The following is an 18,350-nucleotide window of genomic DNA, read 5'->3' on the forward strand; positions in this document are numbered from 1 at the left end:
CCTGAGAAAGCCGCACCAAAATTCCACCTCTCTCTCCCTGAGACATTGCTTGTGGGTGCCTGACATCTCCTGATTAGCCTCAAGTGACTTTTAGCGAACACCCAAAAGTACAGTTCCCACAGAACTTTAAGGGCTTGGGTCCATCGCGGATTATTAAAATTCACATGATTAGTGTGATTCTTTTTTTTAACTGCAAATCGGCTGTTCTTTATGTTAGTGCCAAATCAGAGCCTTCTTCATAGGGTTTTTACTTTGTAAAGTTCTCTAACGGAACCGAAAATCTCCAGGAGAAAAGTCCTGAAGTTTATGTAGTAAATAATGCCAGCAAAGGGCATGTTTTTAAGTCATGTAGATGTGAAAATAAGGTTGCTTGATGTTTTTTTTTTTTTTCTCATTTAGCTGAGTTTTTTTTTTTTTTTTTTCCGTGTATAATCATATTCAAACATTTAAATGGCTTTCAGGTTTCTGGACTCTAAGGTACCCATTTGCTGTGGTTGTTGGTTTAGTTGTTAGTTTTTGTAACATTCATTATTGTTTATATGTACCATATGTTTACAAATGCATTTTGTTATGGCTTAATTCAATTGGCAACTGTTTTCTGGGAGGACTCTATTTAATTTTTATTCACCATGACTGAAGCCACTGTCAAAGTCTGTGGGCCTTACAGAGCCTCCCTGATGGCTGAGGGCCCCGTGGGAGTCAGTGCCAGGACCCCAGGCTGGTTCCAGGGTCAGGCAGCCTGTGAAGTGTGAGCACCTGCCTATAGCTACACCTGTTGGGTGGGGTCTTGAGATGAAGGGGGAGGTATGAAGTGACAGACTTAAGACGGTGGTAAGGTAGCTTAAGGTCCTTAATTTCATTTCTGAATCCCAAGAGTACATCAAGGTACGTGAAAAGGACCAAGCAATCTCTGACTCCTGTAAGGAGTGGCTGCTTCCTGGAACTGGTGCTGTAGGGCCTGGTCTGCTGCCATCCCTGTACACACTGCTGGCCTTAGGATACAAAGGGCATGGCCCACAACCCAGTTGGTAAAGGGCCTTGTACAGCCAATGGGGCGGGTTTCGCTGGACCAGGCCTAGTTGGTGTGCTCTTCATCTGTCAGTATCCACTAGGAGTGCCCAACTGTTTTGTTACTTTATTTTATCATGATTCTTAATAGAAATTGTTGGAGGGCCCCAAACTCTACAGGAATCCTATGTCTGTAAAAACTGACAAATACATTGGACTTGTGCGAATGTAAGGAGTATCTTGTTGAGTAGGTCATTTTAAATTTCAATGTTTTAATGAAAATCAGTGTTCCTTTTTACGTATAAAGTTGGATTATTTTTTAGCATTTGTAATAAATAAAAACTGTTCCTGCTTTACTATTGTAAAACGTCGTTTCTCATGTGACCGTGTATTTTTAAAATAAACTTTATATGAGTTGTAGTAATGTAGTATACGTATGCGCCTCTCATACCAAAAGCATTCGTTTCACATTTAACTAATTTAAACTTTTTTTTTTAATTTGGGAAACTTTAAAGATCAGAAATGTGTCGTTAGTTGCCCGTTGAGTCGATTCCGACTCATGGCGACCCCATGTGTGCAGAGTAGGACTGCTCCATAGGGTTTTCAAGGCTGTGATGTTTCAGAAGCAGATGGCCTCTGGGTGGGTTTGAACTGCCAACCCTTCAGCTAGTAGTCAAAAGCTTAATCGTCTTCTTCACCCAGGCACTCCTGTTTTATTTGGGAATCCTGAAAGCTCAGAAATGTAATATAATCTAAATTGAAATGATCATATCGTTAAGACTACTCACCTAGCAGCTTAGGGCCGACTCTATGACCACCAAACTCTATGAGGTAAAGGAAATGTCTTTATTGCCTTCAGTGCTCATGGCACTTTCATAAAAATACCAGTTGCCCCTGAAGCACGTCACCCTAAGACTGCTCATCAAAGACCCACCACCTCAGTTGCCACGGGTGGACATTGCTCTTTGACATCACTTTGTTCTACAAGAAGTTGTTAGGTGTTCTCCCCACCAAATCATTGCCTTAGTAATTGTGAAATAACAACCCCTAGTGATCAGCTATGTACAACTAACAAATATTGTCAGCATGGTGAGTCACCACTTACCTTTCACCTTCTTGACACTCGGACAGGGAGGGAGAAATAAAAGCATTTTCTAACATGTCTCTAAGTTATTTAAAACTGCAAATCTCTAGAATTAGGGTTGTTTAATTTTGAAATGTCTCCATGTATATGGTTAGTTCTTACTGATTCAAATGAAGGGAACACCATGATGAATTAAAAAAAAAAAAAACCTGAATTGTGAATTTCGTCAACATCAAAAACCTATCTAAAACTGCAAAGTATTTGCCAAGAAGAAGCCAAAAGTCTAATGTATCTAGCTGTTGGCTTGATGGGGACTGTGACTAGTTTTGGTGCCTCACCTCTGCTCTGGTACCATGGGGTCACATGGAAGGAAGTGACTCCTCAGGGTCTGTGACTGGGGTATGGAACCAGCCAAGAACCTCGTGAGACGGGAACACTATCTTGTGAGCGTTCTTTAAAAAAAGCCACAGATAGGCTTTCTTTTCAGGCTTGGGGGTCAAAGCCCACAGACTACTGAGAGAGATTATGCTGAGAAACCCCCACCTGTCTATATGGAAAAATTCATTTCCATAAATATCTCAGAAATTCTCAAGGACATACAGTAATAACTTTTCCATTATCACATTTCAATTTAAGTCTTTTAAAGTAGGTCAAAGTATGGCTGAAACTATCTAGAAAGAAACTCAATACCTGATTTATCTACTGGAATCTTTCTAGTAACAGGTTCATTGCTAGTTGTCATTGAGTCAGCTCCATCTGACTCACTGCGACCCCGTGTACAACAGACGGAATGAAATATTACCCAGTCCTGCATCATCTTCACGATTAGTACACTCAGGTCCATGGTTGGGGCCACTGTGTATTTTGAGTGCCTTCCAACCTCGGGGCTCATCTTCCAACACTAAATCGGGCAATAATCCGTTGTGATCCATAGGGTTTTCATTGGCTAATTTTGGGAAGCAGATTGTCAGGTCTTTCTTACTAGTCTGTCTCAGTCTGGAAGCTCTGCTGAAACCTGTCCACCATGGCTGACCCTGCTGCTATTTGAAATACTGGTGGCACAGCTTCCAGCCTCTTAGCTCCGTGCAAGCCACCCTAGTATGACAAACTGGCTGATGGGTCGTGAACAGGTTTGTAGTTACCTCTTAAAGACTTAGGTACCAGAGGTTTCAGGTGTCATGGACCCTGCATGCAGAATCCTGGTTGCCCTCTACAAAGACTGGAGCTGTGAACACGACGAAGAAGAGGACTCAAGACAGATCTGTACTATGCAGGAGTGCTATCAGCCCACCACATGGGGCAAGCTGGCTTTGGGCTCTGGGTCCGTTAACCTGTGAATCCTGTAGCACTGTCATGAGTCAGGTTTCAGAGAGTCCTCAGAGGCTAAGTGTCCTGCTTGCCAGGATCTTTCCAGACCTGCTCACGGATGCCTGATATTTCTTCAAGCCAGGACCAAGGGTTTCACTGCCCTGTAAGAAAACCAAAAACCAAGCCAAACCTGTTGCCGTCGAGTGGACTACAACTCATAGCAACCCTATAGAACAGAGTGGAATTGCCCCTGAGGTTTCTAAGGAGCAGCTGGTGGATTCAAACTGCCAACTCTTCGGTAAGCAGCTGGGCTCTTCACCACTGAGCCACCAGGGTTGCTACAAGTTGGAATCGACTCAATGGCAAAGAGGCACCAACGTGTAAACAAATGACTGATAAGCTGTTGAATGGCTTTTCAGCAAGTGAGCATTTAGTGAAATAAGCAGGAGAGAGCAAGTAGGCAAGGGATAGTTGAAGAAGGAGACAGCATGCCATTAGATGGAGAAAAAGAGCAAAGGAAGAAGTGGCTGAAGTCTTAAATCGGAAGTTTCCTATTTTACATTTTAGCTTAAAGTTATCTCTCCTCCCCAAGACATTTAGAGACCGTTATAACTAATGGGCAGATGATACATCTTTACTACATGCTCTACATTGGAGCTAGGAAAGTTATTTCTTCCGCCTGTTGTTGTTGTTAGTTCCATGGAGTCGCTTCCAACTCATAGCGACCCTACGTACAACAGAACAAAACACTTCCCATTACCCAGTTCCAAAACCGTTTCCACATTGTAGGTATCTGTTAGAGCAGCGAGCCACTCTTGGCACCAAATTCTGGCTTAGTTATCTAATGCCGCTATAATAGAAATACCACAAATACATGGCTTTAATGAACAGAAAGTTATTCTCTCACAGTTTAGGAGGCTAGAAGCCTGAATTCAGAGCACCAGTTCTAGGGAAAGACTTTCTCTGTTGGCTCTGGGGGAAGGTCCCTGTCCCCTTTCAACATCTGTAAAATTTTGCTGCAGATAACTCAAATATGGCTGCAGCAGCACACCAACAGGGAGCTGCCAGAAATTCATGCTGGATTCAGAAGATGTGGAAAAAGGCAAATCATTGCTGCTATCACATGGATCTCGGCTGAAAGCAGATGACACCACAAAGATGTTTAGCTGTGTTTTATTGTGCGCGGCCATCAGGCATCTGCTTAAAAGGGGAACCAGCAGCTTCTCCAAAACCTCTGTGGGACACTGGGAAGGAGCCAGCCAGGGTGGACCCCCTGATGGCAGGCTAAGCTCCCCAGCTGGCACCCCCAAAGCTCTACTGTTCCAGCCGCTGTGGAGAGGCCGGTGGGTAGGAGGTAAGGGCTGGGTGCAGGCCAGTCTCCAGCCAGACACAGAGGAGTCCCCGAGGAAGCAGATGGCAACAGAAACACTCTCGGAACAAACAAATATTTAGGAGGCACTTTTTACAGAGTGGAGCCCTGATGGAACATTGGTTAAGAGCTCGGCTACTAACCAAAAGGTCGGCAGTTCAAATTCACCAGCCACTCCTTAGAAGCCCTACCGGGGCAGCTGTACTCTGTCGTAGGGTCGCTATAAGTGGAGTGGACAGCAATGGGTTTGCTTTTTGTTTGTTTGTTTTTTACAGAGCAGGTCCCTGGGTGATGCAAGCAGTGTGTGCTTGACTGCTAACCTAAAAGTTGGCAGTTGGAACCCATCCATCAGCACCACAGAGGAAAGGCCTGACAGTTGGCTTCCTTAAAGATTACAGCCAAGAAAACCCTAGGGAGCAGTTCTACTTTATAACACATGGGGTCACTGTGAGTAAGAGCTGACTCAAAAGGAACGGATTTTACAAAGCAGGAGTCCCTGGGGTTGGTAGCTCAAATCCATGAAGAGGCACCTAGGAAGAAAGGACTGGCAAACTACTTCTGAAAGATTAAAAAAAACAACAACAAAAAACCTTTGTCTGCATATCAACCCTATAGGACAGAGTAGAACTGCCCCATAGCATTTCCAAGGAGCACAAGCGTAGCACTTACCCACTATGCCACACCACCAGGGTTTCCTCTGAAAGGTTACTGCCATTGAAAATCCTATGCACAGTTCTACTCTGAAACATACAGGCTCACCACGAGTCAGAATCCACTCCATGACTATGAGTTTTTTACTGGCTTTTCTTTTTGTTTTACAGAGCACTGAGACTCTGCTGGAGCTGATGGGGACGAGCGCTGGTGCCATTTAGACAATTATGGAAAAATGTGACCCCATCAGTACCCACAGACTACACTAAGCCTTCTTGGAGTAAGCTTAGTAAAACGCAGATCATTGGAGAACTACAAGGGGTTACTGTTTTAACTACAGAGCCCTCGTGGTGGTCAAGCGCTGGGCGCTGGGCTACTAACCAGAAAGGTCGGAGGTTCAAACCCACCAGCCATTCTTAAAGGTCTCAGCCTAGGAAAACACTACGGGACTGTTCTACTCGGTCCCATAGAGTAGACCTGAGTGCGAATCTACTGGAAGACACGCAGTGCTGCTCGGATTGACGTTCTCGCACTTAGCCCTTCCTCCCGCGCGCCCGAGAGAGCGATGCGCTTCACGGCTCCGCCAGGAGGCAGGAGAGGTCACATCACACAGACAGGGAATTAAAAAAAATCCCCAAACTTCTTCCCCAAAACTGTGTTCCTACTCATGAAATCAAATCCTCTGTGGCGTCCCAGGAGCCCGCCCCGATCTCTGGTTCCCGCCCGGAGGCGGTGCCCCTCTCCCGCGCCTCCAGCCCGCGCCCAGGAGACGCGGCACAACCCGCGCCCTGACTGCGCAGTATAGCCCGCGCCCTGTCTCCACGGCACAACCCGCGCCCTTCCCCCGCGGCACAGCCCGCATCCTGACTCCACGGCACAGCCCGCGCCTTTCCTCCGCGGCACAGCCAGTGCCTCTCTGCCCCCTCCCCTGCCCCTAAAGATGAAGCTTTGGCTGCTACTGGGTCTTCTGTTGGTGCCCGAAGCCCTGGACAGTGGTGAGTGACTCTACCAGGGGGCTGCCCGGCTTGTGCCCCGACTTTACCCCGCAGCCCCCAGCCCCTGTCGTCTTCCCTTGGACCTTCCGAGGCTCAGCCCTGGCGCCACTCCCTGTCCCTTGCACCTGCCCCTCCGGGTAGGTTCTCCTTTCCTGGCCCTCTCCACCTCCCTGGGAGTCCGAGAGGAAGGTGGGAGCCACCGGTCGACCCCCCGCCTCTTAGGATCCGCGCCAGGACTGCTCCAGCCCTCCGGAAAACACCCCGCGGGCAGGCCGAGCATCCGCGGCCAGCGCCTGGTCCAGCCCCCACTGTCAACGTGTCGGTCTGGGAGGAGGCGCGGGAGCGCGCGGCGGTCGCTTCCATCCCTGCGCCGAGCTCGCCCCGGGGCCTCTGCTTCGGACGGAGGGCGGGCCCCACCAAGCAGGGCAACAGCTGGTGGTTTTGCAGAATTCGGAGTGTCCTCCTCCCCTCCACAGCCCTGGATTTGTTTTGTATAGAATCTTAAGCTTGAGTGCGGCAAGGTCTGCCCAGGTCCTCAACCGAATAGTCCTGTGTGTTAAACCTCAGAATGGGTCCAAAACCTAGAGCCGTAACACCGCTTATCCGGGGGCTGCTGGCCGATTCCAACTGCGGAGCTCTTAACCGCCGCACTACCAGGGCTCCTAGATGGGGGAAAGGTTAAAACAAACAAACAAAAAAAAGCATTTCTGCAGAGCGCATAGGGGCCCATGCGCCATAGTACTTTTTTTGTGAATGTTTCCCAGCCCCGGGCCCACCTTAGTCACATACAGACAGACACAAAGCCCCAGAAGATACTATGTGTATATACATAACCTGTTGCGGTCTAGTCCATTCAGACTCCTAGAGACCCTACAGGACAGAGTAGAGCTGCCCCATAGGGTTTCCAAGGAGCGCCTGGTGGATTCCAACTGCTGACCTCCTGGTTAGCAGCCGAGCCCTTAACCACGGCGGCACCACGCATATATGGCATATAGGCTACACACACATATATGTTATCATTTACTTGTTTTGTCCGAATGATTATTTATTCAACTGGTGTTATGAGTACAGTACATTCTTTGTCTGGGTACATCCTGGTGTCCTGAAACCTCCACTCAAATTCCTCGGCTGCAGACCCAGGTTTTGCTTAGTTTTGGTTGAAAAGCAGCTTTTGCTGTTATGCAACCTCACCCTGGAGTCAGCTCAACCTGGCTGACAGTCTATCTGCTCCTCAAGCCTGACCAGTTCCTTTCTTTCCTGTGAAGCTACAAGCATTTGCCAAAAAATACCACATTCTGTTTTGCAAGTCCAACGTGGTTGCAGGGCGTGAAGTTGAGCAGAGAATCCGTAAGCTTGGAGCCTTGCTTAATAAAGTGCAGGCAGCGTTTCTGCTGGGGGAAGGAGGGAGGGTAGCAATTCCTTTTTGCCCAGAGAGAAGCTGGCACAAATTTGTAAAGTGCAATATTAAATACTCCTGGCAGGTCCTTGTATGTGATTGCCGAAAGGGCATTAACCTGTTGCCGCTGAGCCGACTTCAACTCCAAGCAGCGCTACAGGACAGAGCAGAACTGCCCCATAGGGCTTCCGAGGAGAGGCCCACGGACTCGAGCTGTCCACCTTTTGGTCAGCAGCCTCAGCTCTTAAGCACCGTGCCACCAGGGCTCCACGGAAATGCAGCGTTTGGTATTGTTTTTTGAATAGGGCAGGAGATGGCCATACAAAATCATTTCAAATCGCCCATTCAGCTGGTTATACAGTTCACGCAAGATGCCTGTCTCAGAGACTCAGACAAAAACCGCCCAAAAACCAATCCCGTTGCTTTTGAGTCGGTTCCAGTTTATGGCGACCCCGTATGTTAGAAGGCAGAGAGGGTTCAGCCTCTGCCTCCTGGCTCTCTCTCTCCCAGCCCGTGTGTGCGCAAACTGTGTGAACGATTGCGAGCATCTGTCTGAACACCTGTTTAAATAAAACGCATGCACACAAACAAACGTTTATGAGTCCGAGAAATCTGAGCCCATACTAAATATTATTTATGAGAACTAACTGGTAAATTTTAAGTGGGGGTAATAGCATTGTGGTTATGTTTTTTAAAGTGTATATGTGTATATATACATATATATATGTGAACACTGGTGGCACAATGGTTAAGCACTCAGCTGATAACCAAAAATATTGGCAGTTTGAACCCATCCAGGGGCTTCTCAGAAGGACCTGGTGATCCGTTCCTGTAAAGACTACAGTCTAGAAACCCTATGGGGCAGCTTTACTGTGTCACATGGGGTCCCTGTGAGTCGGGATCCACCTGATGGTACCTAACAACAGAATATTAATGGGTGAAATATTCACCACGTCATTAGAAAAGTAAACTGGCTTCATTGAATTACATAATGGCTTCTCTAAACCTAATATGAAGGCTCTTTCTGTTTTGAGTTATCCATGTGGCTGTCTTGGGCCACGACTGGATCAATGACAGTGGGTCAAACAGGAGGCCCTTCCAGTCTCTGCTGGGCAGTTGGAATATGCCATCTGCAGGGCCGTCTCAGGGCACCAACGGCAGGCACCAGGCCCCTGACTCCACCTTTCCCGCTGCTTTCAGTTTTTGTGACCACAGCTGGGAGAGAAGCTTCTGACAGGAAAAGGCTTCCTGCAAGCGCGTACAGGCAGTGCATGGCTGCCCTTGCCCAGGGACGCTGGCCTTGCTTAGCTCCAATGTGCTTGAGATGCCTAGAAGTGATGTTATTTCTTCTAATGAAGAACAGAAGTTAGAAGCGCTCGTATGACTCCTGTAGCATGAAAGTGGGGTAGGAAAACAGCTAATAAATAGTCCAAGACCCCACTTGGAATTAGACATTGCTCACAGCACCCGATTTGGGGCCTTGGTATGGAGTATGTGTCATTGTGTTTATTGATACGGTGCCGCTATTTTCGCATTAAAAAGCACAAAACCACAGCACTTGCCAACTTTTGATTAGTTACGTGTTTTTACTTCAGGTCAGAAGCAAACAGTGAGGCATAAGGACTGGTGTGTCACTGCTATTTTGTTGAACTACACCAGGCCCTGAGCTACGCTGATTTGATCTTCAGTCTAACACGGTTTATTTGGGATCCTGTGAAACGGGTCTGCTGTTGGGAGGACTACAGAGAATCATTATGATACGCGGGCAATACAGCCAGATCGCTAAGAGGATAAGGCAGCCAACACCCTACTAATGATAGTCTAACAGAACCTTGTGTCATGTTTGTGTTTCAATTTATTCCTTGAAAAAAAGAATAAAAATTAGTTCAGAAATCCTTATGATAAAACAACATATATATACACATGTATGTATAAAATTTCTTATTGCTTAAAACCCTATTGCCGTCGAGTTGACTCTGACTCATAGTGACCCTACAGGACAGAGTAGAACTGCCCCATAGCATTTCCAAGGAGCACCAGGTGGATTTGAACCACTGACCTTTTGGTTAGCAACCGTAGCTCTTAACCACTACGCCACCAGGGTTTCCTCTTATTTCTTAGGAATGCAAAAAATGAGTGTTTGGACTCATTTAGGATCTATATTTAGGCACTCATAATCCAGTGGAGAGGATGGGCAGTAAATAAACAAGTGAGGATATAATTTCAAGAACTAACACGTAGAGTCCAGAATGAGGGCAAGAGGAGAGATGGGGTGCAGAGCAGAGCGAGGGTTTGGATGGGATAGTCAGAGGCTACCTGAAGCGAGGAAGCAAACGCTGCAGATAGCTCAAAGAAGAACATTTCGGGCCAAGGGCTCAGGAGCACACCAGCTTCGAGGTGGGCTTGTGCTGGTGGCCACTGTGGCTGGAAAAATGTGAGGGGAGAGACAGTAGACGAGGTCAGAAGAGAAACTAGGACAACTGATAAAACCAGCTGTCGTTGAATTGGTTCTGACTTAGGGTGACCCCATGTGTGGCAGAGTGGGACTCTGCTCCATAGGAGTTTCAAGGGCTGATTTTTCAGAATAATAGGTCACAAAGCCTTTCTCCTGAAGCACCTCTGGGGAAACCCACACCTCCAACCTTTCAGTCAGCACCTGAATGCGTTAAACTTCTGCACCACCCAGGAGCCCCAGGACTGGATGATAGATCATGTGAAAGCCTTGTAGGGCATGGGCAAGACTTCGGATTTTATTCTTAATTAAGTGAAAGTCACTAGAGTATTCGGAGCAGGGAATGCCCGTGATTTACACTTTCAAAGATAGGGCTGTCAGAGTGGAAGCAGGGAGCCTGCTCAGGAGACTATTTTAGCAGCATGGGGGAAAAGTGCCTTGGCCCAGGGGAAAGCAGTGATTGCGGGGTCAGAAGAGACTGTGGCCAGGATCTATTTGGAAGGCAAAGCCAAGATGATCTGCGGCTAAGCTGAATGTGACAAAGGGGAGAGAAACAGAACAAGAATGGCTGACTCCAAGGTTTCCGACCTGAGCGACCAGGAGAACAGGGTGCGTTTACCGATAAAGAGAACACTGGGACGGGGCAGGGCTGAAGCAGCATCCAGAGTTCAGTTAGGAGGTTCTACATTTGAGATGCCCATTGGTCTTCCAAGTAGAGACGCTGAGTAAGCAATAGAATATTTAGATTTGCTGTTTAAGAGGCAAGATCAGGACTGGAAACAGGGGCAGCTTTCAGCATGTAAACACTGCTCGAGACTAGGGAGCAATGTGAGGCTGCTTAGAGAACGAGTGTAGTCAGACAGGAGCTGGAAGGACTGAGCCTTGGGCTCAGATCAGGCAGGAAGGGAAGCCGAGGAAGACGTGTGCTGGAGAGACTGAGAAGGATGTAGTCAGTGACACAGGAGGAAAACCAAGACAGCTCGATATCCTGGGAGCCAAAGGAATAACGTGTTTCAAGAAGAGTCTTAAACCATGATGGGCACCCTAACTGATGTTTTGAAAAATGTATCACATGTCCTGGAATAGAAGTATCAAATTTTCAGGGACAGCTTGTGTAAGAAAACGATCTGCTGCGGTTGGAGGGTTTTTGGGAGTTGGGTTCTTGAAAGGAGGAGTATTTTCAACTCCTATCATTGCTGTATTTCATGACGAATGGAAAATGAGAGTGGGGCCTGTCTCTCAGTTTATGTAACTAATGGGAAACCCCTGAGCTACAAATATGGTGACTCGGGAAATTTATAGTGTGGTGATTTTTTAGATTAGCATTTTATTGTGTTTAGGGTGAAAGATTACACAGCAAATTAGGTTCCCATTTAACAGTTTCTACACAAATTATTAGTGATATTGGTTACATCTGCCACAATGTGTCATTATTCTCATTCGTTCCATTCTGGTTGTACCATTTCCAGTTTCCCTGCCCTCTTCCCTGCTCATCTTCACTTTAATTTTTGACCATTTGGTCACCTATAGATGATTTTTCTTAAAGAAGCTCATAACTCACGGGTGATATTCTTTATTTTATAAGCCAATCTGTTATTTAACTAAAATGCAACTTCAAGGGATAATTTTGGTTTAAGGTTTAAAGCGTGTCTCAGGGCGATAGTCTTGGGGAGTCCTCTAGACTTAACTGGTCCGGTAAGTCTGGACTGTTTAAGAATTTGAATTCTGTTCCACAGTTCTCTCTCATTCTGTAGGGATCCATCCATTGTGGCCCTCATCAGAATAGTCAGTAGTGTTAGCTGGGCAACATCTTGTTCATCTGGTCTCAGGGTAGATGAGGCCATGGTTTCTGTTGACCGTTGGTCTTGTAGACTACTTTCTACTCTAAATCTTTGGTTTCCTTCTTTCTCTTTTGACCAATATAAGTAGAGACCAATAGTTGTATTTTAGATGGCTGCTTGCAAACTTGGAAGACCCCAGACACTATCTACTACACTGGGTTATAGAACCTACACTTTATGAACTATATTATGCCAAGTACCTGAGTTGTCCCATGAGACTATGGTCTTAAGTCTTTAAACCCAGAAAACCAATCTTGTGAGGTGTTTGGTTATGTCTCAGAAGTCTCCATACCTGTTTCCCCTATGTGGTTTATTATATATATGAACATACATGTGTGCACATACATACCTGTATGTACATATGCCTACAGATACTTCCATCTGTGCAAACATATGTACCCACATATTCACACTCATATACTTAGTGCCTATGTACATATTTGTGTAACAACACATAGTTTTTGGTTGTTGTTGGTGTTGTTGCAAAATTATTATGTCATATCCTTTACCAAAGCCATACTTTCTCCTGGTGCGCTTCTTAGTGACATCGTTTACCTTGATCAGGCTGTGTGCACTTCACTCACATTTGATGTTACCTTTTCAACCACCAAAAATAACAGTGTCTACTATCTCGATAGTGCTTCTCCCTCCCCCCCATCCCTGGTAACCACCCATGAGTGTTGGTCTCTTTTACAAAAGTGCGATCATACAGTATTTGTTCTTTTGTGATTGACTTATTTCACTCAGCATAATGTCCACCTGATTCACCCACGTTATGTTTCAACAACTCATCATTATTCTTTATGGTTGCATAGTATTCCATTGTGTGTATGTACCATATTTTGTTTATCCGTTCATCTGTTGATGGACATTTAGGTGGTTTCCATCTTTTTGCTGTTGTGAACAGTGCTGCAATGAACATAAGTGTGCGTGTCTGTTCATGTCACTGCTATTAGATCTCTAAGGTACCTACCTGGGAATGGGGTTGCTGAATCACAAGGTATCTCTATTTCTAGATTTTTGAGGAAGCACCATACCATAGTGGTTGTACCATTTTACAATCCCACCAGCAGTGGGTAGGGCTTCTGTCTCCCCAGATCTCACCAGCATTTGTTGTTTTTAATCAGTGGCATTTCTGCAGGGGGAAATGGTATCTCGTGGTAGTTCAGATTTGCATCTCTCCGATGGCTAATGATCATCAGCATCTTTTCATGTGTTTATTGATCACTTGCATGTCCTCTCTGGTGAAGTGTCTGCTCATGTCCTTTGCACATTTTTTAATTGGATTATTTGTCTTTTTGTTGTTGAGTTGTTGAAGTTTTCTATATATTTTAGAAATTAGACCCTTATCAAATATGTCATTCTCAAAGATTTTTTCCCAGTCTGTAGGGTCTCTTTTTACTCTTTTGATAAAGTCTTTTTTTTAATGTTTTAATTCACTTGATTTTATTTATTTATTTTATTGTGCTTTAGGTGAAAGTTCACATAGCAAATTAGTTTCCCATTCAATAGTTTGTACACAAATTGTTCTGTGGCGTTGGTTGCAGTCCCGGTAATGTGTTAGCATTCTCCCCTTTACCACCCCGAGTTCCCCTTTTCCATTTGTCTGGTTTTCCTGCCTCTTCCTGCCTTCTCATCTTTGCTTTTGGGCAAATGGTGCCCTTTTGGGCTTATATAGATGATTGTTCTAGGGAGCACTTTCCTCACAGATGTTATTATTTATTTTATAGGCCTGTTTATAATTTGGCTAAAAGGTGATCTCCAGGAATGTCTTCAGTTCTAAGTTAAAAGGGTGTCCAAGGGCCATAGTCCTGAGGGTTCCTCCAGTCTCTCTTGCACCAGTAAATCTGGCCTTTTTATGAATTTGTATTTTGTCCTACATTTTTACTCACTGTAACCAGGACCTTCTATTGTGATCCCTGTCAGGGCAGTTGGTAGTTTTAGCTGGGCACCATCTAGTTCTTCTGGTCTCAGGCTAATGGAGGCTGTGGTTCCTGTGGTCCATTAGTCCTTTGGACTAATTGTTTCCTTGAGTCTTTGGTTTTCTTCATTTTCCTATGCTCTGGATGGAAAAAGACCCATAGATGGTCGCTCATAAGCTTTTAAAGACCCCAGACACTACTCTCCAAAGTAGGATGTAGAGCATTGTCTTTATGAACTTTGTTATGCCAGTTGACCTAGAAGTCCCCCGAGAATATGTTCCTTTGCCTTGATAAAGTCTTTTGATGAGCACAAGTATTTAATTTTTAGGAGGTTCCAGTTCTAATTTGTCTTCTGTTGTTTGTGCATTTGTATAGTATGGTAATTTTGATGCTACCTCCAGGACAGCCCTTTCCCCCTAACTGTTCATCAGGGAGAAAAGAAGCAAATAGCTACAGCTCTCTGCTGTTAATGACTGTGTTAAGCATATAGCCCTTATGTAACCAGTAGTCAATGATAAGTCTAATGAATTTATGTTCTCCAACACAATTCTATACAATTATAGAGGTTAGTGGTCAGGTGACCTCCTTTACTGACTCAGGTTTGACGGTCTATAGCCTCAATCCATGCGGATTACAATCCTTTGTCCTCTTACTTCTTGCTTTGTAACATTTGTTCTTCCATTCAGTCTGGAGATTGTTTTCAGGCAGCGTCTCCTCATTTGGGCATTCTAATGTATGCCTTGGAAAAGGATCTCCAGCACTTCCAGGAAGGTTTGCTCTCCTCCCTGGCATCAAGTTCTGTTTGACTTGGAACTCCCTATCAAAGAAAGGCTGGGACACAGAAAACAAAGAATCCACTTAGACGATGCTGCTCTGGGTGTAATTTGTGCAAATGAAATGAAGCTGCAACAATATGCTGATCTCTAGGTGAACTGAGAGGCAGTGGGATGAACCAGGAAGAGCTCTAGGCTTAGAGTCAAAGGGCCTGGTTTTTCACTGCCTTCTTGGTGACCTTGGCTGAACTATTTGGCATCTGCAATCCCAATTTTTTCACCTATGAATTAGAAAGGGGAGTCCCTGGGTGGTGCAAACACTTAACGCGCTTGGCTGCTAACTGAAAGGCTGGAAGTTTGAGTCTGCCCAGAAGCACCTCAGGAGAAGAGCCTGGTGATGTACTTCCAAGAAATCAGCCACTGGAAACCCTATGGAGCGTAGTCTAATCTGCCATGTGTGGGGTCATCGTGGGTTGGAGTCAACCCAACAGCAACTGTTTTTGTTTGTTTGTTTAATTAGAAAGAATAATAACGGCTTTTCCTCCATCACATGGAGATCACATGAGATAATGACAACCACGAAGTAGCAAGTAGCGCTTACATAGCATTTACTGTGGGTCAGACATGGTCCTCAGCATTTACAATATGTTGACTCATTGAATCCCGAGAACAACCATGAGATAGTTATTATTACTATATCATCCTCAAGTTACAGATGAGGAAACCAAGGCAGAGAGAGCGTAAGTAACTTTTCCAAGGTCACACAGCAGGCAAGCAGAGAACCAGGACCTGAAGCTGGCATTTAGTGGTTTGTGAATTTTACCACCCATTTCTCTAAAATTGCATTTTAAATGCAAATAAAATATACTATGCAATAGTCCAAAAGTGCAGTGGTAATAAGCATTCACTTTTATATATCTACAATATATTTTCTCATATTATTTAGGCCTTTGGAAGATAATAAACTTGCACACCTAGACAAAAGAGTTATATTCTTTCAAAGTCAGACAAAGGATTTGGGAGTCACTCAAATTCAGGACTATCTGGGTGTTTGTGGGGCCACCAGGATGGCTGCTTTAAGTGAGTGCCTTAACCATCAAACCAAGGAGCACTGGCAGGCAATGGTTAAGCACTTGGCTGCTAACCGAAAGCCTGGCAGTTCCAACCCACCCAGCGGCTCTGGTGGGCTGCTCCCGTAAAGGTTACAGTTCTGCTGTCACATGGGGTTGCTCTGTGTCGGGATTGACTTGATGGCACCTAACAACCACAACCATCAGGACCGAGTCCATGGTCAGGAGACTGGACAGCTATATAGCTGGATCAACGGGAGGGTCTGTTTGGTCAAAAGGTCAAGTTAATTTTGGGGAATAAGAGCAATATTTGAATAAATAATATCTGCACTTGGATGCTCTAATGCTGCCGGAGAACCTGCACTAGTTGCCTAAATTCCACAGCGTTTGTAGATGGTCGTTGGCACGTCTGTTAGCTCGGGTCCCTGTTACGTGATAAAGAAGGCTTAGTCAGGGATGAAAAGCACCCAGGTAGACACGGTGACGATCCGGAGGCCCATTCATCTCACAGGTATAGTGCAACTGAAATATTTATAGGGCAGAGGTTACGTGGACATCCGTAGGGTAGGCTTTTATTTTCTACGTTAAGAAAAAAACCCATGATGTTTACCCTAGTGCAAAACTAAGGCTTCTGCTTCACAACTGAAGTTGCTGGATGAGTGTACGTTTGTGAGTTCTGGCATGTTCCCAATAGTTACAATGCTCCCCGCTCTGGGAGGGTGGGGAATGTGTGCATGCGCCCCATGGCCGAGCCGTACCTATGCTTAGAACCACAGGGAAATAAACTCAACGTGCAGCGTCAGCCAAGTCTTAGCAAACTACAGGCCCAACAGTAGGCACTGGGGCCTCTGCTGCTAAATAAAAGGTTGGTCGTTCGAAACCACCCAGCGGCTGCATGGGAGGAAGACCTGGGGATCTGCTCCAGTGAAGATTACAGCCTAGGAAACCCTATGGGGCAGTTCTACTCTGTCACATGGGGTCTCTATGAGTCGGAATCTACTCAATGGCAACTAACAACAGCCTTGGACACTAGGAATCAAGAACAGTACTCCCTGGCAGGACTGAGAATGCTCAGCAAGGCCTGTGTGTGACCTAGGAAAACTAGGGTAGAGGAAGGAAGGGAAATAAGAAGGGACTCAGGCCTAGGAGAAGATGAGAGGTCACAGCTGGAGCTGAGGTTCTGGAAAAGAGAGCAGGGCTCGGGGCAAGGCACGCGAGCCGGGAGGAAGCAGCGTGCCCAGGAATGGACGCTGGGACTGCGCTACTGGGTAGAATTCCTAAGACTGAGATTGGTTCCAGAGTCAGGGGCAGGCTGAACCAAGAGCGGAAGCTGAGGGACTCCTATTTCAAAGAGCAAAGGCAACGCCCAAAGAAAGCCAAGTTCGTCACTACAGAGCTGAGGCAAAATCAGTGAAGTTCTGGTTATTTCCCTGATTTGTCACATTTCCCTATTGTCCATGAATGCCAGGTTGATTCCCTCAACTGGCCAAGGTTTGTGTCTTTATTTGCTCAAAATACATGCAGGACGTTTGTCTACAGAGAGGGAAGTGAGCATGGGGGATGGGGGCAGGGAACCTGCATTCCCCCATAATGTTCTGGCACTAATTGGCAGAGTGGCTTTGTGTAATATCGATTTAACTTTTCAGGACTTCCTTTATTATTATTATTATTTAATTTAGTCTACAAAATGAGAGGCCTACCTAAGTGATCTCTAAGGGTCCATGAAGTCTGGACATTTTGTAATTCCACTCTGAGGCAGCCTTTGAGCTTATCCAGATGGGCAAACACACTGCATTGTCTTCTCACCCTTGCTGTGTGGAAGCAATGGCATGGCTGTGGGGTCCTCGGTGGACAGTTAAAATTTCTGGATCCCAAGGGCATAAGGGTGCACTGTCTATTAAAAAAAAAAAAAAAAAGTTGCCGTCGAGTTGATTCTGACTCATAGCGACCCTATAGGACAGAGTAGAACTGTCCCATAGGGTTTCCAGGGAGCAGCTGATGGATTGGAACTGTTAACCTTCTGGTTAGCAGCTGAGTTCTTAACCACGCACCACCAGGCGTCTGCATTGTGTATAGAAAAGTTAAAAACAATAATAAAATTGACTAAAAAAGCTAGCTTTTTATTATTACCATTTGCCAACAATTCTCAACAATGTTGGTGATAAAATGGTCCTCTGCAAAAATATTTTGTTGGCTCAGCTCTAAACCATTGCTGCAATCAGGGCTGGATAACCCAATAAGCAAGGTGGGCACAGGCTTACTTGTGCACAGTTACTAATCTGTAGTATACAATTTCACTTGTTCACTACAGATTAGTTAGTAAACACAAGTAAGCCCGTGTGTACTTACCCACCCAGCGGCTCCGCTGGAGAAGGACCTGGTGACCTGCTCCCTTAAAGATTACAGCCGAGAAAACCCTATGGAGCAGTTCTGCCCTGTCACATGGGGTTCCTCTGAGTGGACACTGACTGGACGGCACCT

The 18,350-nt window shown here is 45.6% G+C and overlaps 1 protein-coding gene across 1 annotated transcript in view; it reads left to right on the forward strand.

Annotated features, from left to right (window-relative positions):
* The first annotated feature begins 6,248 nt into the window (after window positions 1-6,248).
* The window catches only part of PDGFRL (platelet derived growth factor receptor like), a 46,734-nt gene continuing 34,632 nt past the window's right edge, over window positions 6,249-18,350 (forward strand). Inside the window, exon 1 of the mRNA XM_064272889.1 lies at window positions 6,249-6,415. Coding sequence (XP_064128959.1) covers window positions 6,361-6,415 — 55 coding nt within the window. The 5' untranslated portion in view covers window positions 6,249-6,360. The remainder of the gene's footprint in view (window positions 6,416-18,350) is intronic.

This window comes from Loxodonta africana, chromosome 19 (genome assembly GCF_030014295.1).
Source record: "Loxodonta africana isolate mLoxAfr1 chromosome 19, mLoxAfr1.hap2, whole genome shotgun sequence".
In the NCBI taxonomy this organism is placed as follows: Eukaryota; Metazoa; Chordata; class Mammalia; order Proboscidea; family Elephantidae; genus Loxodonta; species Loxodonta africana.